Below are 26,462 nucleotides of genomic sequence, written 5' to 3'. Positions count from 1 at the left end.
AGAAAGAGAGAAAGAGAGAAAGAGAGAAAGAGAGAAAGAGAGAAAGAGAGAGAGAAAGAGAGAAAGAGAGAAAGAGAAAGAGAGAAAGAGAGAGAAAGAGAAAAGAAAGAAACAAAAGAGAGAGAGAGAAAGAGAAAGAGAAAAGAAAGAAACAAAAGAGAGAGAGAAAGAGAGAAAAAGAAAGAGAAGCATTCTTAACTAATGTACTTCAGTTATTAATAATCCCTTGGAAAATAGATAAATTAATTATAATTAGCTCCCACTTGGATAATTCTGTGTACAGCATTCATATGAGGAAAGTCTAAAAAAGAAACAGGCAAAATCAACACATACATCTTCTTAAATAAAGAACTTGCATAAAACAAAGTCGGGCACTCAGTTCCTCTTTCATTCCATATGATACACAGCTGCGTCAATCCCATCAGGAAACAGGCAACAGGAAATTCTTAACATTCTGAAGAGAAATCTAAAGATGTGTCTCATCACCCTTCCTCCTAAAAGTGCTTTTCGATTGTCTAAAAGACGTTTACACCAGTTCAAAAATTATTAATTACTTTACTGAGCTTTTTAGCAGTTCTGGGCCTCATTAAGTAACTAACAAGGAGTCACAGATATATATTTTGTTAAGTTGCCTTCACTTTTTCATTTTCTCCATTCCAAAATATAAATCAATAAAGAAAGCTTGACATCTATGGACAAAATCAAAGGCAAGTACCTCAGCTATTGGAAAATACTCCCTCATAATGTGCTGCTCCTGTATTATTTGTCTTTCTAACTACAGTTCTTGCATATATAATTCCATTATACTTTTATAAATCACCGTTTTGAAAAATGCTTTTGAAGCATTAATATATTTTCCTGGTTAAAATTCTTTGAGATGTTCTTAACAAGAGTCTTAGATAATGAATTTGGGCAAACTCTGGAACAGTCTTTACAGTATTATCATTCTCATTAATTTTCAGAACTACCCACTGTGTTGAGATGATTGTCATGGGCCTAAGACTTCAATTTGACTAACTATTTTTGCATATATTTCAACATATAAGTAACTAACAGATGTTTAAAATGTTAAGTTCGCATTCTAGAAGTAGTTAGATGTTTACTGTAATATGATAATTTGTTTTTGCACTTGTTTTTATTTTGCTGCTTCTATCTTTAAACACTCCTTTAGTGTCCTGGTTGGCTGTAGACAAAACACTTTTAAATGACTTCAGGAGGAAATAAAACATACTTGGTTTAGTAAATACAGCTGTGCTTTTAAAGAAAAAGAAACAACAAGAAGTACTTAATGATACCGCAAAAGAAAAAAAAAAAAAAAGAAAAGAAAAAAAACACTTAATGCTAGAAATGTTACTTTTACCTAAGATCCAGACATATTGTAAGCCATTTCAAATCGTTTGCATAATAAAAGCTTTCATAGTCATATTTTGTATTCACTTTAGAAACCAAATACTTTCTGTTCTCTTACATCATTACCAGAAGGCTGCATTAAACGAAATAAATTACTTTAAAACTGTTAATACACAGTATATACAGCATCTTACTTTAGTCCAGATTACTCTTTTCTCTTTGGTTTTTTTTTTTTTCTTCTTCTTGGTTTATCTTTGTAGACTGCTCCTGTTTCTATTGTTTCATCCTTAACCATTCACATATCAGAGCAATAAGTATTTCATTACTGGTTTATCTGTCCAGAGGCTTGAGAAGCAGTAACAATTAACCCTCCCTTCACAGTGATTGATACAGGCTTTGCTTTCAATTTGTTCCACTACACAGATCATGAAATTCTGAATGCGATCATCCTTATTGACCTACACTTTCAAACACACAGCTACAATGAGATGAAAGTAATTATTAAAAAGAACACAGGACTACTCAATGCTGAAACAAAGTCTTGAAAAATATTTTGGATGACCTTCTGAAAGAACTAGCATTATTTGATGTGAAATAAAAGTTGAATTTGCTTCATAATCTGGAAATACTAAATTTAAATATGATCAAGGTACAGTATCATTATGTCATGTAAGCCAGCTCTAATGCCATGACAGTTCATATCCAACCCAATGAACACTGACTTCAACAAGAGTATTCACAGTAGGATCAGGCCCTATATATTTTAAAAGTTTTTTCTTCAGCTTTATTTTACAACAGTACTGTCTGAAATATTTTAAAAATGACAAGGCTATAATCACTCTTCTCCCATAGTTTGTTTCAGAAAGACATGGTGTTTCTTTTTTAAGGTCCTGGACTTCTTAAGGCACCTAATGTAAATAAATACACAGGAAATTCAGGCTGCTAAGGAAAAATGAAAACCTCAAGTCAGATTTCCATCATCAACTGATATGAACCAAGCCCTGTACACCACTGCTGGAAACTTAGGGCAGTGAAAAACAAGAATTTTTCATAAACCTTTGAAAAACAACCCCATCAAAATATTAATTTATTGTAATTGATACATATTTGAAAAATGTAGCAGGATTGTTGGGCGAACAGTAATGACAGACCTGTTTAAAATATGGGTTGCAGTCAAAGAAAATCAGGACAGAAAACTGTGCAGAAGGATGTTCTTACAGGCCCGAGGCTCTAATCATAAAACAGAGTGATGGAGATGAACCAATACTGCATGGATTAGCAATGAATTATTTTGAACTATAATCATGTGCCAGCACAAAGGGGAGGTAAAAACTAGCCATTACTCACAAGCTGATCTGCAGATAAGAAAAAAAAAAAAAAAAAAAGTAAAAAGGGGGAAAAATTTATATGCTAAACTGAGTCAGGAGAATAATGAAAATCTAAAATGTTGTTACACTTCAAGTAACATTCTATTTAATGTCTTTCATGTACTGTATAATACCAAGTATTTACACAATGCAATCTGTAAGATTCTAGGAATAAAGCAGGGTTAAATCAGACAACTCTTCTTTAAATTAGTACTAGATAATAATATATGTATTGAAAAAATATTATAATAGAGAAGTTAGTTATAATATTACACACAGAGGCACCAATTTCTCCCACTGTAAAATTCCAGGAAATACACATGTGGGTGCTTATAGGGAGCCAGGTAAAGATATTTGCAGATGCCTATATGCACACACACACTTATGTATACATATGCATATATAATGAGTGATTTAATTTCCATTAGTCCATTTGAAAGCAAAGAACCACCATCTTAAGATTCAATGTTAGTTTCCCACTCAGGGGGAAAAAAAATGTTAGAACTAATTTTGTGAGAAATGAAAAATCAAAACTGCTATCCACAAAGATTCCTGAGATTCTTATGAACAGACTGTTTAAATGAAGAGCACTTTAATCAGTAGAGGAATCCTCACGTTTCTAATGTCTTGCTGTGCATTCTGCAGGTTATAGTAGCAGCTGGTAGAGGTCATATATCTTTTGTGAGCATCCCAAAAAGGCTCACTGCCAGACTGTTAAATTATGAATAAGCAATGAACAAAAGAATGCAGATACGGTGGTGACAAGATAATCCAAGCAAATTTATCTATGACAAATTTCACAGGATTAACAAATTACATTTACACAGAACAATAAAAATGTGAAAAAAAAAAAGATGAGCCTACTTTTCCCTCTCAGCATTAGAGCAAAAAAAATCGCCATTCCAGTGCATGTATTTACATTCAACTTTATCTAAAGTAAGACATTTATAGCACGCTGAGAACAATCAACCAGTAATATTTCCTTTCAAGTAAATATATATACTGTGTCTATCTAACATACAATATATGCCTACATTTTAAAGAATACATGTTTACAAGTCAGTGGAATATTTTTAAAGTTTTCCTCAAAGTAGCAACAAGCAGAATAAATATACAGGATTCTAATCTTGCTTTTCAGGTGGGCTACTCAGCCATTCTCTGTCAGATAGAAGACACTTTTCCCCAGCCATGTTCTTTTTTCCTATTTGAAACAAACAGACACTGTAACACATGGCAATTACCACAGGGAAAAAAAAAAAAAAAAAAAAAAAAAAAAATTTTAAAATAAAAATAAAGTAGAAGATCATTCAAAAATGTTTCCTAAATGATTGAAGACTATAAATAATGTAGGTTCCTAAAGATGCTCCTTCAGTATGCCAGATCACTTTGGGGTGAAGAACAGATTTGCAGTGTTTGCTGCATCCTGCAGATTGCTACTCTAATCTTAAGATGTGATACAAAAACAAAAATTGAGTAACAGTCCTGGGAAAGCACAGAATAACAGTTTCCAAACCACAATTGTGTAGAAAAGCATTTTTCTTTCTGTTAACAAAGAAATGAAAGGAATGAGGGCAGCTCTTGGTTTCAAAATCTGAGTGTGAGCAGAGTAACTGATAAAAGGAATAGCATATATGTCTGATAGATCCGGAATCTGTTGTATCTTTTCTATCATTCCTCTTATGCAAAGTCTGTATTTTTGCCACTTTGTTTATTTTGTGTTTGTTAACTTAAAGCAGTTGTTTAGTAAAAATAAATCTTCAGTAAAACCAGACCTTCTCAAATCATATGTGTAATGTATGTGCCAAATATATGCTGTTGTTACAGAGCATTGCCTACAAGCAGGAAAACTCACTATTAAAGTGAACATCCAATTAATTAAGATACTTTAGTAAACTACTTGGATCCTTCAAACACTGCTACTTGAGTACCGTTTATCTGGCTCACTTAGCCACTGAAAAAAAAAAAATACTGTACTTTTGATTTTCCCCAGGAAATACAAGTTTTGTTGCAAGTCCGAGTAGCAGCTCAGAAAGAATGAATAAATAAAGCAGCCTAATGCATTTGTTTCTCCTTTTATGCTCATCTTCTATTTGTTACCTACCAAGAGAAAACAGTTTGGGTTTTGTATTTTTTACAGTGTAAATATTTTTTTAAAACCTCTTGTCCATGTACTGTGAGTAATTTATGCAAAGGTGAAGCAAACATGCCAATCTGACTACACTCAGACAAATAAAACAGATACTTTTTTGCAGTGAAGGTTGAAGGATAAGTGCCCCTAGCAGCTATTCTCTTTTTTAAGATTTTTTTTCCTTTTTAATCCAGCTGCCAGCACTGTACGGATTCAGTCACTCCGTTCGTTCTATATTGACCTCAACCTTGACCTGTGAAGACTGCCCACTTGCATTTCTTTTCCCCACAAGCTAACATATTCAGTGTCCCATAATCTCTAGAAAAAGACAGCTTTCTAACAAGCATTCTTCTCAAATTTGCCATGTTACATTTCTGCTAAATGAATTACAGCCTCAAAAGGATAATTCTGAGCCACCTAACTCATACAAGCCAACATTGCGAATAAGCCAAACATAAATATGAATATGCACATGATAAAATGAACCCGCTCTCCCAGTCAAAGAAGAAATCTATCAGTTCTTTGCTTAAATTTGAGCAAAACGATATCCCATTAGGATATAATACAAAATGATTGCTCAAAGACTATTCATTACTCGATAAAATTCAGTTTAAAACAATGTATTGTGTAATGCAGCTTGTTCTAAATTCCTTTTAGAGACAAAAAACATAGGCAAGTATTTAAAAAGGGGCTTATAGGATTTAGGTGCCCATATTTCACTTAAATGCAGTATATGCTAGATGCCTAAACCCAATAGGCTCCTCAGAAAATTCAAGCCCCAGGGACATTATTGCAGATTACATACATACATATTATTCAGACCATATCCCGTAAGTTCACTATATACATATGTAAACGTATGATGCCTGCAGGTAATGGAACAGTACTTTTCTACTTAAATTATTTAACACAAGGGCTGAACTTCTATTATATATCAAGCTAACAGCTAATTTTAAGTTGCAATCAAGCCATTCTCTGAGAGCTCTTTATTTCAGTGGAGGTTTTGCCTGTAAAAGAAATGTAAATCCCTCTAACGAAGGCAGTGTAATCTTTGAATATGCACTCAAAATGGGGGCTTGAATTTTATTTCTAGTGTTAACACTGATATCTTCTGTCACTTCTGCTAGTTCTCAGAAATGTTTTTCATCTATCTAATCAGTAAAACATGCTGAACCATGCTGAAATCCTTTTCAAGGCACACTAAGATATATGAAAAAAATAAAAAATGACAAAATAGAAATACTAAAGATTAATACTAAAGTCTTCTTCACACACTGAATGACATCAGTGAGAAGTTCCTTGGAACAGACAAATGGCAAGATACGGCTGAAGAGTGAAAGTCCAAAATGCAACACATAAAAATGTTGGAAAAATCGCCTGTAACAAATCTTCAAAACTCTGCTTTCACTAATCCATTTCAAATTCTTGCTTACATATCACTTGTTCTTTAATGTGACTGACTCTTGCCTGCACGTCAGATACATAACTCTCAGTATCGGGCTGCAGCAGGCTGAGATTGGAATCTCTTTGAGGACTGTTCCACCTTTCCTTGAGAATCTCAAGACTTTCATGTTTTATAATAACACACAGACGCAAAATCCAATCCTCCTCCCATTAAAGTACATTAAAGTTTGTCATTGTCATCTGAGTGATAACAAATTCACATCTATTGAATTATACGGTAAAAAGACTTTTATCCTTGCTTGTGATTCTCCATAGTGCACTTTAATTATAGGTATAATTTCATTTGGAACTTTTCTAAAGATTAAGGTACAACTTGAACTCAATATTCTCCAAAGGCAGGGTCCACTTCTGCCAAATTACAAACACAAATACTATCCTGCCATATCTTCTTTGTCCTATGCAGTAGCCTATCACAGCATACAAAATTAATCGTATTTTTACTACTCAGAGCCCTGTTCAAATCAATGGCACAACACTCCTATTCATTTGCCTAGGACTTTGTGTTTTGCAAAACTACTGCTCCAGCTAGTCACAGAACAATGCTCTAGTCATATAGGACACGGCAGCAACCATTTTATTCTTACTATGATACAACTTCTTAAGCAGCAAAATGCAACATTATTAGAAATTATCCTTATTATGCAAAATCCTATTAAACAAGAAGTTACACACCTCACTCGTACTACTGGACTTTGTATGTTAAAGATAACATGCAGTAGCCTCATACAAATTATACAGGAACAAACTGTCTCTTCTGAAAAAAAAATGCAATTACAATAAAAATGACATTTCAAAACATTTCTTATTATGGGAATAAATCTTTGTCAGTCTTTTTCAAAAACAAAACCACTAAACAATAGGCATAGATCAACAAACAAAAAACAAATGTTTGGGGGGAAAATGCAAAACATTGGCAATGTACCTTAAGTCTAAATTGTAAAACCAGGTTTCCAGGCTGAAACCCCACAGAACAATTTCACTTAGTTTGTTTTAAAGTAACGTGACTACTGTTGAAATCTCATCTCACAGGAGGTGCTTTTATACCTGCAAGAGTTAACACAATAATACAAAATGAAATCCACTGATGGGCTGAACGTGAGGTTTACTTGCATGGGATGAGATGTCATGAAATGTCTCATAACTTTAAACTTAGGAAAAAAATTACTTAATTGATACTAAATAAAAATTTCACTATGGTTCCAAAAAGGCTTTAACTTACTGACCACAATATGAGCAGAAATGATCCTAAAATGTTTATGAAATTGTAAGAGTTAATGCTCATGGTCAGTATCGGTTATTTGGACTTAGAGCATATCTTCTAATAATGAAGGCATCATTACAAAGATAGTCTTACGAAACAAATGTTTATTTAAACTAATTGTACTTTTTAGCATGGATGCTGATGAAACTAATGCCTCAAATGTCAGTTTTCCAACAACTGTTTTACATCTCTCTCACAGTAAAATTCCCATCTGGGCTGGCAACTCGTGTGCCAAGTTTCAAATGAACGTGATTTGAAACTGCCAGCATGTGAGACTCTGAAATTCAAGGGAGACACTAATAAAAGGAGATGGATGCTGACAATACATCCTGGTACTCTCTTTAAAATACCTGCGGTTTCAAGTGCTGGGTGGATCTGTTTTCATAACCCTCTAATTATTGTAACATGTTTATAACGTATAGTAGCCCTATATTGGTACAGAACAAGTTAACTGGATCTAACTTGTAAGAAAAAAAAAAAAAAGCAGTTGTGTCGAAAGAATGTAGAAACAGTGCTGCAGACAAAACCTTGCTATTCGGAATCCCATTAGTTACCGAAAATATGTAATATAACTTTTGTTGATCAATACTCTCGTGTAAGCTCTAAATAATGTATGATTCCGGTGGAGAAAAAATGCTGCAAATGGTGAGAGAATGTTTCAAATTATGAAGACATGTATGACTGCTAATCCATAAATCAGGAATCGGAAAGATTGTTGTAATGTGGGAGGGCTCTATTTAATAAAGGTCATTATAACTCCTGGCTCTAGAGCTATAAGATCTAATATCCTCTCTGGTAGCTCTATGATATGCCCATGCATTACTGTTCTTGTTGACAGTCTGTTGCCTTGGAAATATTTCATTATTTCAGTTTTTCCATTTGTAGACCCTTGGCCTTGTGATATGAAGGCCACCCTATTTCATATTTTCGATTATCATTTAAGCAATCTTCTGGAGCTATTTATATAAAAGCAAGTGTTAGACAATGCATATCATCATTTATCACTGCTATGTTTAAGCTCACGCTCTAGAAAGAAATGCCAAAATAAAGGGCTTTTTCTCTTCCACTGTAAGCCAATAGCACTCTGATATGATGATATGCTTTACAAATCGATACTGGCATATCATGTGCATGACACTTCTGTCTATTTAATTTTCTTGGTTAAATATCCACACAACTGAAAAACTCCAAACTCCTACCGTAACTGTAGCATTTGCTAACACATGCAGTTTAAAAGAAAATCAAATTATGTGTGTAACTTTTCAAACATCCTTTCAAAACCTTGAACAGGTGGAAAAGTTTCAAAACAATCAGATGCCTGCTTGCAGCAAGGACTACCACCTCTCACAGTTGTTTCGTAACTACTAACCTTGTGCTGGAAGCAGTAATACAATCCACCTAAATATTGTGGAAAATAAGACCAAACAGAATGTGTCCCCACAGCCTCCTCCAGGATCTCTCACCCCCAGAACTCCTTCAGGGAGGCAGTAACTAAGGAAGAGCCTGCAGAACCCCTTCAGCGACTGCTGAGTGCCACGGCTCAAGGAGCCTGACACATAATGCTGGAAGGATGCGTACGGACAGCTTAAATCAACAGTTAATGTAGGGCTTTGGAGCCACATTACTGAATTTTTAAGAAAAAGTACATGTGGGCCTGAGCATTGAAGCACTGCTACAGTTTTCCAGAAACTTTTTTAAAGAACAGTAGACCGACGTTATTTCTGATACAAAAAATGTCCTCAGCCTCTACATGCAATATTTACACCCACAATGGAACGCTGTGAGGGGCGATAAGAAGGGGAACCCCAAGGGCACAGTGCAGCCGCTCGGCCGCCGGGCCAACTTTGTGGCTACAGTGCTTGAGGAATCCAGACGACTTTTTTCCCCTGAAATCATTACTCCTCCCACTCCCTACGGGGAAAAACCACTCGGATCCAACCTTTAAAATGACAGCACCAGAGCTGAACAAGAAGATGCTATTAAAGGGCATTAAATTAAATACAGTATATCCTCCTACAACTTCAATCAGAATTTCAGACCAAGTGTTATTTAGTTCAGCTCTCAAGTGGAGCAGAATAACAAATCGCGCACTTTGATTTACCTTCTCCGAATGCCAAATGGAGACAGGTGATAAAGAAAGCACTCATGCACAGGCTATGAAGTTTCCCCTAGAAATTAATTCTATCTTCCAGATTCCTATCTCAGAGAAATTCCCAAAATGGCACACAAATATGCTTCTGCCGGAGAGATTACTGAAGCTATCCTGGCGAATGCACTTCACACTAATACAGTACGGTGCTCAGAAAGGAGGCAGAGGAATTGTTTATGGGGGGGGACAGGACTTATTGATACAAATTGTTTCCCAACAAAGAACTCTAAGGCAGCAAAGCTGCTACTGGAAGCGGTGTTAACTCAGCAGAGACCAGATGCCTCTACAGCTGTCAGAAAGGGGATTTTTAAAAAATATTATAGTCGGAGATGAAAATCTGTAATTTACTGACTTCTGAGAACACACTTCGTTCCCACTGCAGGCATCTCCCAATCAGCTGCATGTCAGTACAGCCTTGTCCAGGTGTGCAACAGTTAATGACCACATGCCCTGTGCTCAGTGTTTCTGGGCTCAGTTTCTCATTCGGGGCAGTCTGCTTCCCTTGGAAAACAACAGAGACAGAATCCAGACAGAATCCACAGGGTTTAGAAGTTGTACAAAGAATGCTGATGCTACTCAAAAACAGAAGTCTGAACTGAAGATTAAAGTGAACTGGCCCCTTACATTTTATTTTTGTTTAAGTATTTTTTCAGTGCTGTGAAGTAGAAAGAAAGCAACACGCAGCCCAGCTACTTTTAAAAGCTGTCTAAATGTTAATTTTCATTTTTACAGCAAACAAACTCCTTATCCTTCACCCTTAAGTTCACTTCTGAAGGGAAGGAAAGAGGTGGAAGAAGCCACCCCCCCCCCCCATCCTCCACTTCTGGACGCAGCTCTCCTCGCAGTGCAGCACCGCAGCTTGGAGCACTTTTTTAAGGAGCACAAAGTAACATCACATGAACTTGCACTCTTGTTTGTTCCTGGTCACTTCTAGAAAGATTCACTTCGCTACAACAGATCCGCTATGGGAGATCCTTGTCAGCAGGGCAGCGCGTTCACAGCGAGCGCTCTCCCCAACAAAAGTCCCAGAGGCGGCCGGATGGAGCCCCGCGCCCGTCTTCCCATCTCCCGCCTCCCGCCCGCTCGCGCCCCGGCACCGCTCCGCCTGCCCCGGGGAGCGCCGGAACCCTCCGGGCTTCAGCGGGGCTGGGCCGGGCCGCGGGGGCCGTCGGCGGCGCGGCCCCCCCGCTCCGGCCTAGCTGCACTTGAACGGCACAGGCGGGGCCGGCCCCTCCACTCCGGCAAGCCGGGCCTGGCGCGGCGCCCCGCTCCCCCCCTCCCCTCCCGCTGCTCTCGGGGCCGCCGAGCGGTGGGGGCCGCCCGAGGGGGGGTGCTCCGCGCACACACACACACGCAGACACGCACACCCGCTCGCCAACGCGCCCTGCCGAGCGGCGGCCGCTGCGAGCCGCGGCGATAGGGCTACGGAGCGGGGCTGCCGCCGGCCGCCCTGTGTCGGTGCGGCGGTGCGTGCGCGGCGGTGGCGACGCGGGGTGCGGCGGCGCACTCGGAGGAACTCGCGGCGCCCGGCGGGGCGAGCGGCGGTGCCGGCGGCGTCCCCCCCCCCCCCCCCCGGCCGCCCGCCCCCGCCCCGGCGGCGGCGCGGCCCGGTGCTGCTGCGGCTGCGGCTGCTGCTGCAGGTTCAATAAAGAGAAAGTGTTACCGTTCTCGCCTGGAAGGATCCTGCTGAAAGCTTGGCTTGGTGGGCGCCATCTTCCTGGCTTTTTTTTTTTTTTTTCGTTCTCTCCCTTACTTTTCCCCCTCCTGATGTTGGTGTGTTTTGTGTGTCTAGCAGCGGCAGCGGTGGCCCTGCTTAGCCAGACGGGCTAAGGAAAAGTACTGAGGCCAAAGCATAGCGGGCTCCCGCTCCTCCGCGCGGTCCTTCTGCAGGTTGCTCGCTCGCTCGCTCGCTAGCGCTGCTGCTGCTGCCGCTGCCGCCGTCCATAAGCCGAGGAGTGGAGGGAACCGGGGCCCCGGCGGCCCCAGAGACATGCCCAGCGCGGGCGGCGGCGGCCGGCGGCGGCGGGAAGAGCGAGCCGCGGCGCAGCCCCGGCGGGCAGCCCGGCCGCTGGCATCGCCCGGCAGGTGCGGCACGGCCACGCACACACGCGCGCACACACACAACGCAGCCGCTCACACGCTCACACTCGCGGCCCCGCGCCCTTGGGCCGGGCTACGAGGGGTGCCGGGCCGCTGGGCTAGCGGGGCGGGGGCGGAAAGGAGGGCAGGCGGGGATCTCCGCGCTTGACCGCTGTGAAAGTATTTCTGGGCATTTTCCAGCTGCTTCCCCGACTCCGCTCCCGCTCTGCGTGCAGGGGACGCAGCCTCCGCTGCCGGCGCAACACCGCCACTCAGTTGCAGTTTCGCACACTTTCCTCCTCCGGAGTCGCGGCTCCGGCGGAGAGAGGTTCTGAGGGCGGGGAGGCGAGAGATCTCCTTGGGCGCGGAAACCCCACGGGCTCACTCCGCGGCCCCGGCGGACCGGGAGCTGACGGGGGTCGGGCACCGAGCAGGCCCCCAGACCCCCCTCCCTCCGGGGCCGAGCAATGGGACGCAGCGCTAAGGGTAGCCGGGAGGTGCCCCTTTTTGCTGGGAGGATGCATTGCTGTGCGCAGTTTCACTGCGGACTGTGAAAGTAAGCAGGAAATTAAGGAGCAAGAAAACGGAACCGCTGTCCCAATTGTCTCATCCAGTACACCTGGATAGGAGAAAGCTACAAGCTCTCCATCCCCGCGGTAACTTTGTGGCTACTTCTTGCCGCTGTCCTGCAGTGCAGCGCCCCGGGCCTGACCCCCCGGCGGGTTCCCGGGTAAGGCTCAGCCCGGCACCCTCACGGGACACCTCCCTGCGGCAGCTCCGGGGGGCGGTGGGGAACGGGCCGGCAGAGCAGCGACTGTGGGTCCGCAGCTCAGGGAAAGGCGCGCAGGTACGCACCGCCGGCGGGAGCGGGGCCGCGAGCCCGGGGACGGTGCAGGAGGGGCGCGGAGAGAGGGGGCTGCGGGTGCCACGTGCCGGCTCCTCCGCGCACGGCTTCTGCCTCGGCTCCAACAAGGAGGAAAAAAAGTAATAAAAAAAAGTTAACAGGTGTCACCTCGGTTTGTGCAATCGCGGAAGGAGGTGTCGGTGCCCACTGTGATTTAAGCTTTTCCAGAAAGCTCGGAGAAAAAATCGTTCAATGTAGAGGACGCCGTCGTGTCGGTAATAGTTACCGACATGATTTGGAAGAAGCGCAGTATGTTTCCGAGACACCCAGCGTGCTGTGGGGTCCGAGCGGCCGCTGCTGCGGGGCCGCACCTGGCCCGGGGCCGTCACTGTTTTGGCAGAGCTTTGGAGCTACCCCTGATCGGAACCTGACGCAACTCAACTCCCAAACGCCGAGCACTACAAATTCGCACGCTGCTCATCTGTATATTTCTGTTTAACTTAAAGTCTCCAGAGGTCCCTTTTATTTGTCTTACAGCCAATGTGACATTTCTGACCCCTGACTTCCCCACTTCACAGCCTTAACTATTGTGATCGCTGCCCGTACTTCCTCGTTAAAATGCCCATCAGTTTCCATTGTAATTTAAAGATTTTGTAAGTGACAAAAATCATAGCGAAACCGTGAAAACAAACCAACTTTAATCCGCTCCTTCCCTCTCTCCCGGCCAAGACACTGTGTATGGGGACAGTTGATGGCAAAGAAGGACTCAGACTTAGTTCAAATGATTCTGAGGAGGTGGTGGGGCAGCACAGGGGCTGTTGCAGAATATTAGTGCTCGTGCCTTTCCCTTTAATAAAACCCACAGAAGTTAGCACCGAGCATTTTCTGTCATGGGCATCAGAGGGAAAACACAGTGTGTGTTTCCCAAAGTGAGAGAGGGGAGCCCAAAGTTGCTGAAGACCAAAGCAGGCACTGCTCTGTCAGGCTTCTAAAACATTTGTTTGAAATACAACATTAAAAGTTTCTATGGTTTTAGCTTCTACATTGTAGAGAGATTTAGCTGAAGTATTTGTTATTACACTGCATTTTTCTCAGGATTTATGTAGTATTGAAAAGCCAGATCGTTGGGACATTATTGCATTTAGAAGAACGTGTCTCGCTCCGATCTCAGCCTACATTGAGGTGTTGTCAATACTTTTGTGAGCACTCCGCTTCGCTCCTGAGCTGATGGAGGACCCTCCCGGAGCTCCACTCCGGGTCTCGCCCTGCACAGCACTGCGGGACCCCGACCTCAGCCCGCAGTGAACTCAGGCAGTGCCGGCGCGGAGCGGGGCTGACTGGGACGATGGGAACCCCTCTGAACTTCGCTGCGAGTTCCTGCCAACTTTGTGCGCTCCACTTCCTAACGGCGCCTACCCTGCGAATTCCCTGCATTTGCATCAGAATGCGTTTAGGTTGAAAAAAAAAAAAAAATAATAATAGCAGTGCTGAGGGTTTCGTGCTGCATTTCCCTGTAGTAACAGGTGACACAGTAAAGCTGTTAACCTACAGTGTGGAATTGCAAGTGTGCAACCCCAAGTGAATATTGGTCTCTTTCTTGCTTGAAAGCAAATTCTCAATCGGCATCCCGGGATCAATTGTCCCCCTGGCTGCCACACACTGGGATCTGCACAAGGCATTGACATTGAGAAATTCCTCTTTAGAAAGGATGAGTGGACGGGATCCCAAACTTTGCAGCGGCCACGCTACGCGACCGTGCTCCTCGCACTTTTTTTCTTTTTTTTCGGTTTTTTTTTATTTTTTCTTTTTTTTTTTTTTCTTCCCCAGCTATTGTTGCTTTCCAGTTCATCCGAGAAAAAACTGGGAGATTGCGTTTACTTCTCAGTGCATTTTAAAAGATGCTGTATTAAAAATAAAAAGGAAGCGGGAAGGAAAAACTCTTCCCTCCCACCAAGCTACCCCCCAACAATCAAACGGCAATATTTTTTTTTTATATATGAAAAGAAAAAAAGAGAAAACAAAGAAACACAAAAGCACAAAGAAAAAGCAAGTGGGGGAGCCCCGGAAAGAGCCGCGCGCCCGCTCCCGCCCGCTGCTCACCGTTGTTGGTACGAGGTGATGCCCTGCACGTTCTGCGGGTTCCCGTTGGCCGCCGCTCCGGCTCGCCCCATGCCCGGCGCCGCCGGCACCCCCCCGGCCGCCCCGCCGGCCGCCGCCGTCACCTGCACGCTGAAATCCGGGAAGATCCTGATCATCCCCGCGGCTCAGCACCCGGCGGCTCTCGGCGAAGAGGCGCAGCGGCAGCGGCTCTCCCTCCGGCGGCTGCAGCGGCGGAGCCGGGCACGCTGCAATCCCATTAGTGAGTGGCGGCCGCTGGGAGTGAGGCAGGGCGCTTTGATGTGAGCTGCCGGGCGAAATGGAAAGGGGCTGGGGGGGCGCGGGGTGAGGGGGGACGATGCCGGGCTGCGAAGGGGTTGGGGGGAGGGGAGCAGAGCTAAAAAAAAATAAAAAAATAAAAAAAAAATCCTAAATTAAAAAAAGAAAGAAAAAGCTACGGCTAACAGCACGGCGGCTGTGGATACAGAGAAAATCCAGACTGAGGGACGGGAGGAGAGGGGGGCGCAGTTACTTTGGCGGTGCGGTGGAAATGATGAGCAGCGAATGTTGCCTTTTTCCCTCCTCCTCGTCCCTCCACCTCCCCCTCCCCCTCCAACTTCCCCCCTCCCCAAAACGCGACTCTTGGAGGATCGCTCGGGCTCAATGAAGTAATAAGAAAGGCGGCGGAGCGCGGCTGGGCCCGCGCCAGGGGGGAGGGGGAGAGCCCCGCTCCGGTCCTGAGGAGAGGAGGAAGAGCGGCGGATGGTTGCTGCGCGAGTTCTCGCTCTTGGTAACTTGCTTTTGCTTTTGCTTCCCCCTCTTCCCCCCCTCCCCACCCCCACTCCCCTTTCTCTCTGAAGGGACGATTTTCTCTAGCGAGAAAACGCGCCGCTTTTGTGCAACGGCGGAGTTTGTTCCTATTATAGGGAGCTGACTCTCCTCCCCTCCTAGTGTGCAGCAATGTTATTGCCGCTCAAACTTGTAAGGTGTGCGCCGTGCGTGAGCGCACCGATCACACCGCGCAAAACCCTCCGCAGGCGGCACTCACCGCGCCGAGCCCCACGCCTCCTCCCCGGCCGCCCCGCGGGAAGAGCGGGCTCGGCGCCTTTGAGCCGCCGCCTCCCCGCCCGCGCTCTCCTCCCGGGCCCTGGTCGGGGGGCACCCCAGCCGGGAACTGCGGGCCCGCAGCGCGCCCCGGGGGCGAGGGAAGGGCGACATGAGGGCCCTTCCCGCAGGAGGGTCCCAGCGGATCTCCCGGCGCGTCGGGGCGCTCCCGAACCACGGACCTGTAGCTCCGTTCTGCTGCGTGCCGGAGCGAAAAGTGCGTTGCCGTGCACTTTGCTGAGCAGCGAGGGGACATTGCGAGCCAGGCGCGCGGCAGTGCACCTTGCACCGCATCAGCCCGCTGCCGGCTGTAGGCCGGGGAAGAGCGGCTCACAGCGCTCCGGCATGGGACGGGACGCGCGCGGTGCTGCAGAGGCCCCGCCGCCCTGAGGGCACCTTATCCTCCGCTTCCATAAATTAGAGCTGTCACCTGGCCCCATCTCTCTTTTTCCCATGTGTGCCTCCTGGAATCTCAGCTTGGCTCCTCATCTAACGGTATCCTCTCATCTTGACTTTTCTTTGCATTTCTGCTCCGAACCAAATTAAGACGCACTAACTTGATGTTAAAACAGAGACTGCATTCAAATTCTTTGTATTAAATAGCATCTGTGTTTGCATTCTGTTTTAATACAAAATGCTTTGGATTGCAGCTAATACCAGGAGATATGAAACTGGTTAGTCCCCACATGTTGCACATAAAAAGAATTCATAATGAGCATCTGTGGGATGTGGAATGGATCCCATGAGTTAGCTGAAGACCTCATAACGTAAGAGCTGAGAAGCCTAAGTGAATTATGACTCTCTTTCCTTGCAAGTAGGATTAATTTTCTATCCCACTTATATTCATTATCTATCCTGTTTATACTATAGGGACACCAATTGTTTGAGTGTTAAATATGAAGACTTTACAGAAACGTGTGGGTTAGGCTGTTCACAGAGAAGAGAGGGAACGTTGCTCGCTAGGAAAAAACGTTATTTGAATTCCATGTTTAAAGAGCTATATTAGATAAAGCTGTTCACTTCTTTTCAAGAACTGCAAGTTCTTCGCCTTTCTCTTACAACATCTTTAAAATGTGAGGTTTACAAAGTACCTTCCATCTGCCTGTGGCCCTCCCAGTGATGTCAATAGGAATTTTGCATGCAGATGAAGGCCCGTAGATGGCCTTTAGAGAGCAGGTCAATAAATGGCTGGAGGAATAATTAAAGACTTCTGAGCTGCTCCTTTCCTTTTTCTTACAATATAGTACAAGACTGGCATGAATATAGGCTGGGCTACCACTCTAATTGGCTATGGAACAATGCTGAAAGGAATGTAAATGTGGGAAGTAGACATTTTCCAAATGATCATTCCATCAGTGTATGTCCGGGCAGTAGAGTGGATGTAATCATGTCCAGGTCCCCATCCATTGACTGTCACTCTCTGCTCTACAGTGGCAACTCCAGGCAGGAATTCATGTTTCAAAGGGACAGCTCGGACAGAGAGCCTTTAGTCAAGCCTGTTTAGTCCTGAAAGTCACCAGTTTTCATCCATGGAAGTAGAACCAGACTCACTCTCTCCCTCTCTCTGTCTGTTTGAGATCTTTGGTAACTATTGATTAGTATCTGAATTTAAGTGTTAACACAACTTGAAAAGGCAGTGTGGGTAACTTTGCTCACACAAGTAGACCCATTGAGTCAGGGGAACTACCAACAGATAGTTTTGTATGCTGTGAGACTAGCAGGATTCCAAGGTAGGTTTGCAAATGTCTGCAGAATACATAAGCACCTTTTTTCTCATCACTCTAAAAAGATACTAAATGAAAAATATTATCTCATCTGCAGAAAAGTCCATTTTGATTGTTAGTATCTTCTGTACCCAAATTAATCACAACAGTAAAACACAGAATTTCTGAGACATGTCTTATTTTATACACTGAAGAAAATATCCATCATCAAGCTTCTTCTCTGCACCTTATTAAATTGCGTGGGCCCAATTCACCACGCGTTTCACCAGTGCTACAACACCGTGTGATGGATTAAAATGAATTCGGTGCAGCATGCCTGTGTGAAAGAGCTGAGAATTCAGCCTCATATTTTTAATTGAATTTATTTCTCATTTTGCTCTGATTATTGACAGGTTCTGGTGTCTGAGTGACATACTTTTTGTCTAAATACCTTATACCATTGTAAGATATTCTGCAAGTTGCTTTAGTATTGATTGATCTAAGAAATGTTCTGATACAGTACTGCTGTTTCATACAACACAGTCTAGATCTTCCTGTCTTAGGCAAAAACATATAAAGATAAAAATTAAAAACACATGACAGTGTGTAATATAATCACATATAATATTTATGCTTTACATATACCTATCTATCACAATTATATATTATATCTTGATTCACATTGTCAGTATACTGCTGTTCCTTTTTTTCACAGGTGAAAAAATCTCTCTTCTCTGGAAATTCATTTCCATTTACTTAAAGTTAAATGGTTTGACTTTGAATTTTCATTATCTGCTGTTGGAAGGAGCCTGTGACAGGTATGAGAGAGAATGCTACAAAGCTTCATTGTATCATCTAATTTTTGCTTCACTTTAGTCAGATATCATTTAGGTAGAGAGTAAAATACTATACATAGAACAGGATAAGATAGAACAAAACAGAACAGAAATAAAATAAAATGAAAATAGGATATATAATGAATTACAGTAGAAAAATGCCTTTATCTTGAAGTGACTTTTTTCCTCAGCTATACTGATTCCTCAGTAGTGAGAAAATTGAACTAATTTTATACAAAAGGAATATGTCATAACAGGATATGGCATTTATCTTCCTGAGATAGGGGTGACCTCATCATTCACAAGTGGCGTAGCTATGAATGAGTAATCAGCCTCCCCACCCATTAAGTGTAGATAAAGTCCACATCTTCGGAGTATTAAATATTTGAAAAATATTATTTTACAACATGCCACCTCTACAAGTGCCCACTGACTGTTGCTTCAGTTGCTGCTACCAATATGTATAGTTAGTGGGAAGGGAAGGAAAGGAAGCTCCTCAAAAGGACCTTGCATAATAGTGAAAGGGAGATGAGAAGTGAGAATAAAAGAGAAGAGGAAAACAAAGGAAGATGGACCTGCAGGGAAAAAAAGCTACTGGCAAAGCAGGGATAAGGCATCTCTTTAACTGACCAATACCTTCATTGCTGGCAATATTCCAAGAGCTTTATAACATACATAAGTAAAAATATTTTTCATATTAATACTTCATATACATCAGCTACCTCATATCTCAGGTTATACTGCTTAAGTTATTCCCATAGGAATTTATCTATGTATAATATGAGAGAAATATATAGTTAGGAAAGAATTTGTTTTTACTATTTATCAGCAGTGCATATCAGAGAAGAGCTGCAGTTAAAAAAATACAGTTTCTTTCTAAAACTCCATAAGGTAACAAGATTTTCTCCTTCAGATGTTGTTAGATGCTGCATTTTGTTTTCATTCCTTTGTAAAGGCAATGAGTACAGTTTGAAGAAAATATTTAGAGTTTAATTCTAAATTGAAAAGAACTGGCTGTTCATCAATATAGAAGAAAAACCTCTAAATAGAACGTGAAGTCAGGAAAAAAGACCATCAAAACTTAAATAGAAAGAGCTCAAATATTTCCCATCTTTAGAATTCCTTGATGTGTACTCAGGGTGGGAAGAGCAGATGAAGGAAACGACTTTTCTGAAAGGTTGCACTGCAATGAAGGGCAAGATTAAGGTAGTTCCCTCCCCCTATATTCAAAAGAAAAGCAAGCGGAGAGTAAGATAGAAGGAAAGTGCCTGGGGAAAGTAGCATCACTATCGAAATCATAAAAGATGTATAAGGACATCAGTGGAAGAACTAGAAAAACTATTAGAAGAATGCCCTACAGGGCTATCCCAATGGCTCAGCGATTAGCACGCTGCACTGCCACTGGGAAAATACAGCCAAGGTTTGAGGCGAATCTTAGCATCTCCCTCATTGGTACTGGCAGCTCAGAGCCTTATGAGGATGGTGAGTCCACAGTGGAGAAAGACTGATACATTGCTCACTTGCCCAGAGGTATGCACCTAGGCTCTGTTTTGACCACCAAAGCTGTTTCACGAAGGAGGATCTTTTTTTTTTTTTTCAGTCATCAACTATCCTAATTCCCTCTCTATGTGAAAGCAAAAGAGCACTTCTGACTCACTGTCATTATGATGAAGAACCGCTCATTTTCCAAGGCTAGAACTCCAGTATTAGAGTCACTTGCATCCTTTGCTTTGTCCCAGAGTTTGGTTAATTAATTCTCTCTTAGCACCAGAAGTTTCCTGCAGTGTTGATCTCACCCAGGTTTTCTGGCAGCACCAGCAGAAGATCAAGAGATAGATGGGCAGCGAGTGCTTCCAGATTCTGCTTTTGCAGAGTGAAGAATCTGTGAGTTTGGCAACCTGTGATGCTCCTCCAGGCAGTTTTAGTGCCTGTGTCTCCATTACCCTCATCTTCAAGATCAGTGTTAGGTTTCCAAAGTAGAGTAATCTGCTTTCATTGGCATCAAATTGGGGTCATGGAGACGAGACCACAACTAAACTGTGCTGCTTGCACATCCACAGAAAGCTGATTGATACCAGACAGTTTGATAAGAAGCTTAATTCAAGAAAGTAGAAAAATAAATCATGTAGTCTTTTTTTTTTTTTTTTTTTTTTTTTTTTAAATCTCTCTGAGAAACACCAGCATCTTATCCTGTGCCCTCACCACATTAAGAGTTTCAGTTGCTAATTCCCTTTGGTCCCACTTGTCTGTAAAACAAAGCAAAACTTACAAAGGACCCAGGAGTAGGCAACACTTTCCCCTTTCAGTTATTTATCTTTCTTTTCAGGCTGTGTCAGTGTTCCTAAACCAAAATAAGTTGCAGAAGCAGCAGTGTTTCCCGGAAATGAAGCAAGAAGTGGCAGCTTAAGGTTTTTGACTCTTGGCCCACCTGCTCTGGGTGCCCTGTCTTGGAACAGGCAGAGCCAGAGGTTCCTGCCAGCTTCAACCATTCTGTGATTCTGGACTGTGCTTAGAGGAGTCTTGTCCTTCTCACTAAGCATTCCATACTAATTCAGAAGAAACAGAAACCAAATATGCTGTCTCTTATAACTCCTTTTTGATGAACAAATCCAAATTATTTATACATACAGGAAAAAAAAAAAAAAAAAGAAGCACAGAGGCTTTTTCTCAGAACATTTTCAGACAAGCCTACTATAGTCTCTTCTTTTTGATACCAACAGTGCACTGGTGATTCCTGCAGCAGTGAACACACTACATGAAAATTCATGAGACTGAGCATATGTGTTTCCTTCCTGCTGGCCAGGTTGGAAGTCCCAACCAGTACCAATATCAACAGCATAACAACAGTTCTGTTAGAGCAGTTTAAAACTGTGCTAGGTCCTCACATCCATGCTTCTCCACATTTTCTATGGTTTTTGTTTATAGCAACAGCATTATTTCTTTCAATTCACTGAAGACAACAGTGTATTGTGTTCCTGCACAACACAGCATAGTCCCAGGTGGGCAGCCATGTAAGTCTGGGCCTCAAAACAGCTTCTGAAACTTCAAGCACAGATGAGAGTCAGAAATAAATACTATGAACATTGATCTTAGTGTTTTTCCAACAAGAATTAAAACTTCTAGACAAATACATGTATCAAAGACTTGAATTCAGATTAGCCTCTGAAAGTGTATCTTCATCTAGTAACAGAAATCTCTAAGAGGGTACCCATTCTTATTTACTATTTAAAGAAAGCTGTATTTATAGCAATTTGTTATTATCCAGTTTCAATTCTCACTGTTAAGCTGATTGTCCAAAATCTTCCTTGCCTTCTTTTCGCAATCAAGAAAGTGTTGAGCATACTCACAGGATACTTTCAATGTTTAAAAATCTCAAATCTTACTTTTTCAATGTCAGGCTTCTCTTGGGTTAAAAAGAAACAAACTGTTATGTAGTTTTCATGGTTTATCAGAAACGTTAAAGAGAGAGCTTTATTCACTCCAGAGTTACTCCTCCATCCACATTATTTGTGCTTCAGTCATTGCTTTCCATATCATATTAACCACTGAGAAGAACAAACACGACAGGCAGCACTTAACCAAGTATCCTTACTTTTCACTCTTCAGAATTCCTTGTATTTTTCACTTTGACAATAAATAAATAAATAAATAAATAAATAAATGAATGAATAAATAAAATGATCTAATGATCTGAAATAATTCCAGCCCATCTCCCCAGGTCAGGTAGCTCATTGTCTGGAGACAAATTGCTCCAAATCCAAAACACATTGACTTTTAGATGTTAGCAGCTTTTGCATGTGTATCTTTTTTATTATTATTATTATTATTATTTCCTTTAATTACTTTTACACTTTGTCATAAGTCTTGTCACAATTTCAAAGAATATTTTACTATGTACTTCATCAAATCCAGACTGGATGGTAGTTTTTGCCTAAATAAAGTCATTAACCTCACTTTATTCACTAGAATTACTCCCCCAAAAGCTACTTAATTTTTTTTTATTATTATTTTCACTGTCGCTGCTGGATCACATTATCTTATTTTTATAACCTCTTAGGCATTAGCAACATAGTGGATGAAGATTTTCTGGACACTGAAGGAAGTAAGTCGTGTCTCTGCCTGTTCATTAGTATATTCTTTTTTAAATGTTATAGAATTTAGCCATTATTCTCTGATTACAAATTTAAAGCCATGTAGATTTAATTACAGTGTGTATAATATGGGTGGATATCGACCTGTGTAAGAAGATTATAACTTCTTTGTTCAACATTAATTGAATAGATTTTATTCTACATTTCTTGTTTTTGTCCTAAAACGGTTACGCTTTTTTTTTTTTGCTTTTTTTTTTTTTTTTTTTTTTTTTTTTTTACATCCAGTAAAGTCTCCTTTTACTTTATTTTTACACTTTACATAGTAGTCTCTTGACAAGATTGGTAAATGAAAGTTGCTACTTGCTAAGGTTATCATCCGTTTCTTCTCTGTTCTAGTGAACCTTATACAGAAGAAAAAGCAAGAGAACTTCTTCAAATTATTGTTTCTCTTGATAAGCATCTTGCACTGCGGGGAAAACCTCCTACAGGTTTTCCAGGTTTTTTTCACTTAATATAGATTTTGCCTTTTTAGTTTGGAACAAGAGAATATATGAGTTTATACAAAAAGATGTTATAATAATGGCAACAGTATCTGTAGAGTGAGAGAAGTTATTTTTAATTGAAACTCGTAATAATAATTTTCTCCTTAATTTTCAATTTTTGCAACAATTTTGTGGAAATAATTATTTTGTTTCAAAGCCTGTAGTTTCATGGGGAGTTTCAGCATTAAAAATATTAAAGTAAAACCAACTTTGTTTAACTTGACTAAAGCTGTCATAAGGTAAAACTAACCATGAATCTTTTGGTGAGACAGGATAGCAGCAGTTCATCCAGTATTCAGATGTAACCACTGAATTAATTAAAAAGTTAAAAATCTGTCTTGAATGTTTCACAGTCCATTGTATTCTCTACGTTTTCAATTCATTACCTTATTTTCTGTGCATCTTGTCTTTCAATATATGCCAACAAAGTACAGCAACTAGATTTTTCTAGGATATACTATAATTTATTACTGCTGGACTTTTGATTCTAATGAGTTTTACTGAACTGTTTTGAGCTTATAGAGGAGTACAAAGGTGAAGAACTGCATAATAGAGAAGACACATTATGCAAAAAGAAGTTTTAAATTAATAAAATGATTAAAGCCGACATATCAGACACCTGAAGTAGAAAAAAAATTAACATTTTCTTGAACTAAGTTATGGACTAAAAACATGTACTTCGGTGTTTTTGTATTTGAAGATAGGAACAAGAATTATTCCACTTAAGCAGAAATAACTTTCTTAGCTTTCAGAATATATTTATTATGGAACTTTATTATTTCTACTAAGATCAGTTTTATTTGCGTTTGATTATTATGTGTGGGAGAGGCCATGAGAAGGAATAATCTAAAATAATTTGAGAGATTTTCGAGAGATTAAGATCTTCAAAACTATTTTAACAATTGATGCTAGACATTGCAAATCATTTTTTTCCTTTTAAGTCCTGGTATCTGAATTATGATATTGTTCATTTTATCACACACATATAATTCCACGTGTTTTGTTATGATGCTGTAGGAGGATAAAAGTACCTCTAACTTTTCAAAATGGGCCTAGAGTCGCACACCATCAAAATTGTAGAGAAATGAGAATTCAACTTGAATCTCATGGTAACTTCGCATAGAATCATCCAAGGATCAGTGTATTTAGGAGTTAAACCACCTGTATGCATACATGAATAGTTAGAAATCTAGTCAACCTGAGACCACTGAGATGTAGTCCTTCCCCACCTCTCCAGAAAGCCAGGCTGAGGGTTTCCTGAGGTTTTATGCTGGGAGAAAAGTAGCTAAGGAGCAGAAAATGAATCAGTGCCTTTTTCCTCTGTGAAGCACAAAGTTAATGTGAAAGTGAATCTATATTTCTTTGTTCAGAATTACTGTAAATGTTCTCTTGAGGAGAAATTGCTCAGTCTAAGGATAATTATAGTTACACAGCCATTGAGGTGAATTAGTGTAGGGAAATAAAAGAGGCTCACCTCATCACTGAGGCAAGGAGTGGCAGTGACTATTCCAAATACTGTCTGTTCTGAAGCATCCTACAAGCAATAGTATCTGCTCAGACAGCAGATGTGTATGCCATGCTTGAAGCTAATTATTTCTGCAGGGTGACAGTCTGAGAGTGATTAAAAATATATATTAATATATATGGTATATTAGACCTATAAATATATCTTCTCTGATTTATTTGGTCTGAGATCATCTATAAATTGTCTGGCTTCTGAAGGAAAATGGCAAAATTGTCTTGCATTTAGAGGGATAGATTTCAAGTTAAATCAGTTTCTATAACAAAAATCTAAGTAAATTACAAACTCTGAAGAGCACAGATACAGCTAATTGCAGTATGCAAATAACCAAGGGTGCATGTACATCTTGAACAGATACCAAGCTAGAGATCTGAACGGAAAAAAAAATTTCAGACTATACTTATCCTCTTGGAATCCAAGAAGAATAAGAATAATGTTACAGTAGAGAGTAGTGTTTAGAAGTGCAACACACCTTATTCAGTCATGAACATGAGTAATGACAGACTGGTATTCTGTTTCAAGAGAGCAAGCAGGCATGATTGTCCTCCTCAATTATCCACAATGTCAGTCAAACTTCTTGGAAGAATTTGATGGTTTCTTCAAGCAGAGGAAAAAAAAAAAAAAAAGAAAAGCCAAATAAGTAAAACAAAGCACTAAAACAACAACAACAACACACACACACACAAAAAAAAAAAAAAAAAAAAAAAAAAAAAACCCAAAAACACAGTTATATTAGACTTTTTAACATGCTTTTTATAGGGAGCAAGAAGGATTGCTGATCCTTTTGATTCTTAAAATATTATTATAAGCTTTATTCACTGTCCCTTCCTCCTCAGAACAAAAAATATTTTGAAAGATACTTACAAAAAGTAAACATACTTACAAAAAGTAAACACAAAAACATGATGCTTCTTCCTAATAACCCTCTCATGCGACAATATTTGGTACTGATCTTCTAAAATTAGTAAACAACAAGAAATAATTTTCATTAAAGTATGTTGAGAATTTATTTTTATTTTTGTGAAGTGTTTGAGTATTTGTTGTTGGCAGCATGATAGTGGAATCAGTAGCCTACTGCTACTAAAACTGAGCACTGAAGTTAAGAATAACTTTCTTTTAGTAGTGTTGAAATCAGTGGGCTAATATTATCATTATCATCATATATATTATGGTTCTCATTGAAGTTTTGAAGATTCGTTTTTGATAGAAGGCTACTGAACCCTAAAGAAAGTGTCTACTGAAAGTTATCCTCACAGTGAAATCAAGTCCAATACAGCCCTGTTTTGCAGAAAATAAAAGCTTTGTTAAGTATGAGAGCTATGCATTATCATTTTCATAGAGTATATAATAAACACAGTGGATAACTGTAAACACATGTTGCCATTAGATTTTCAGGAAAAATGTACAGTACATTATCAGCTAACAGCACAGGTTACATAATACTACAGCATATTTTCAAGAGAGACATAAGAATTAAGATAACACATTTTATGCTCTTTTAACCACAGGCTTTCACTTTTTCTACATAGCTATGAGAATCACACTGATGGAGTCCAGTGTCTCTTGCAACAGAAGAAAATACCATCAGCACATCCACCCTACACAACCAGTCTTCTGCCCTTCTCTCCCAAGCCAGAAGAATAGTCTTCTGCAGTCTGAGTAATAGTATCTCCACTTCACTGAAATACTCAGACAAAACAAGATTTGTAACATTAGACCAAGGGAGAATAAATTAAGATGCTTACTAGGAAAAACAATCTTCAACTTTTTAAAAATTTAAATCTAAACACTACTGACTTCTTAAATGGCTAGAAGAACTTGAATAAAAACATCAGATGCACGGCTTGATCGTACTCTATTTTGTGCAGGTTCCTCCCTTTACCACTTCATGAATGTTGTCATTCCACAAACTTTCAACAATACCA

The 26,462-nt window shown here is 40.9% G+C and overlaps 1 protein-coding gene and 1 long non-coding RNA gene across 3 annotated transcripts in view; one reads left to right on the top strand and one right to left on the bottom strand.

Moving 5' to 3' along the window:
• The window catches only part of NPAS3 (neuronal PAS domain protein 3), a 596,576-nt gene extending 584,921 nt beyond the window's left edge, over positions 1 to 11,655 (bottom strand). Inside the window, exon 1 of the mRNA XM_042871090.1 lies at positions 11,383 to 11,655. Within this exon, the coding sequence (XP_042727024.1) occupies positions 11,383 to 11,432 (50 nt within the window). The 5' untranslated portion in view covers positions 11,433 to 11,655. The remainder of the gene's footprint in view (positions 1 to 11,382) is intronic.
• Positions 11,656 to 15,426: 3,771 nt separating this feature from the next.
• On the top strand, positions 15,427 to 26,249 carry LOC122180222. Of its 2 annotated transcripts, none has more exons than XR_006178955.1 (4): positions 15,427 to 15,529; positions 18,262 to 18,364; positions 22,440 to 22,484; positions 26,067 to 26,249. It is a non-coding gene; the product is annotated as an uncharacterized LOC122180222 (long non-coding RNA). The 2 variants fall into 2 exon arrangements; XR_006178957.1 differs by lacking the exon at positions 26,067 to 26,249 and adding an exon at positions 22,870 to 23,022.
• The last annotated feature ends 213 nt before the right edge of the window (positions 26,250 to 26,462 follow it).

Source organism: Lagopus leucura, unplaced genomic scaffold, assembly GCF_019238085.1.
Source record: "Lagopus leucura isolate 7727_CA_CO unplaced genomic scaffold, USGS_WTPT01 Super-Scaffold_1, whole genome shotgun sequence".
Taxonomy (NCBI): domain Eukaryota; kingdom Metazoa; phylum Chordata; class Aves; order Galliformes; family Phasianidae; genus Lagopus; species Lagopus leucura.
This window is presented reverse-complemented; position numbering and strand designations above follow the sequence as displayed.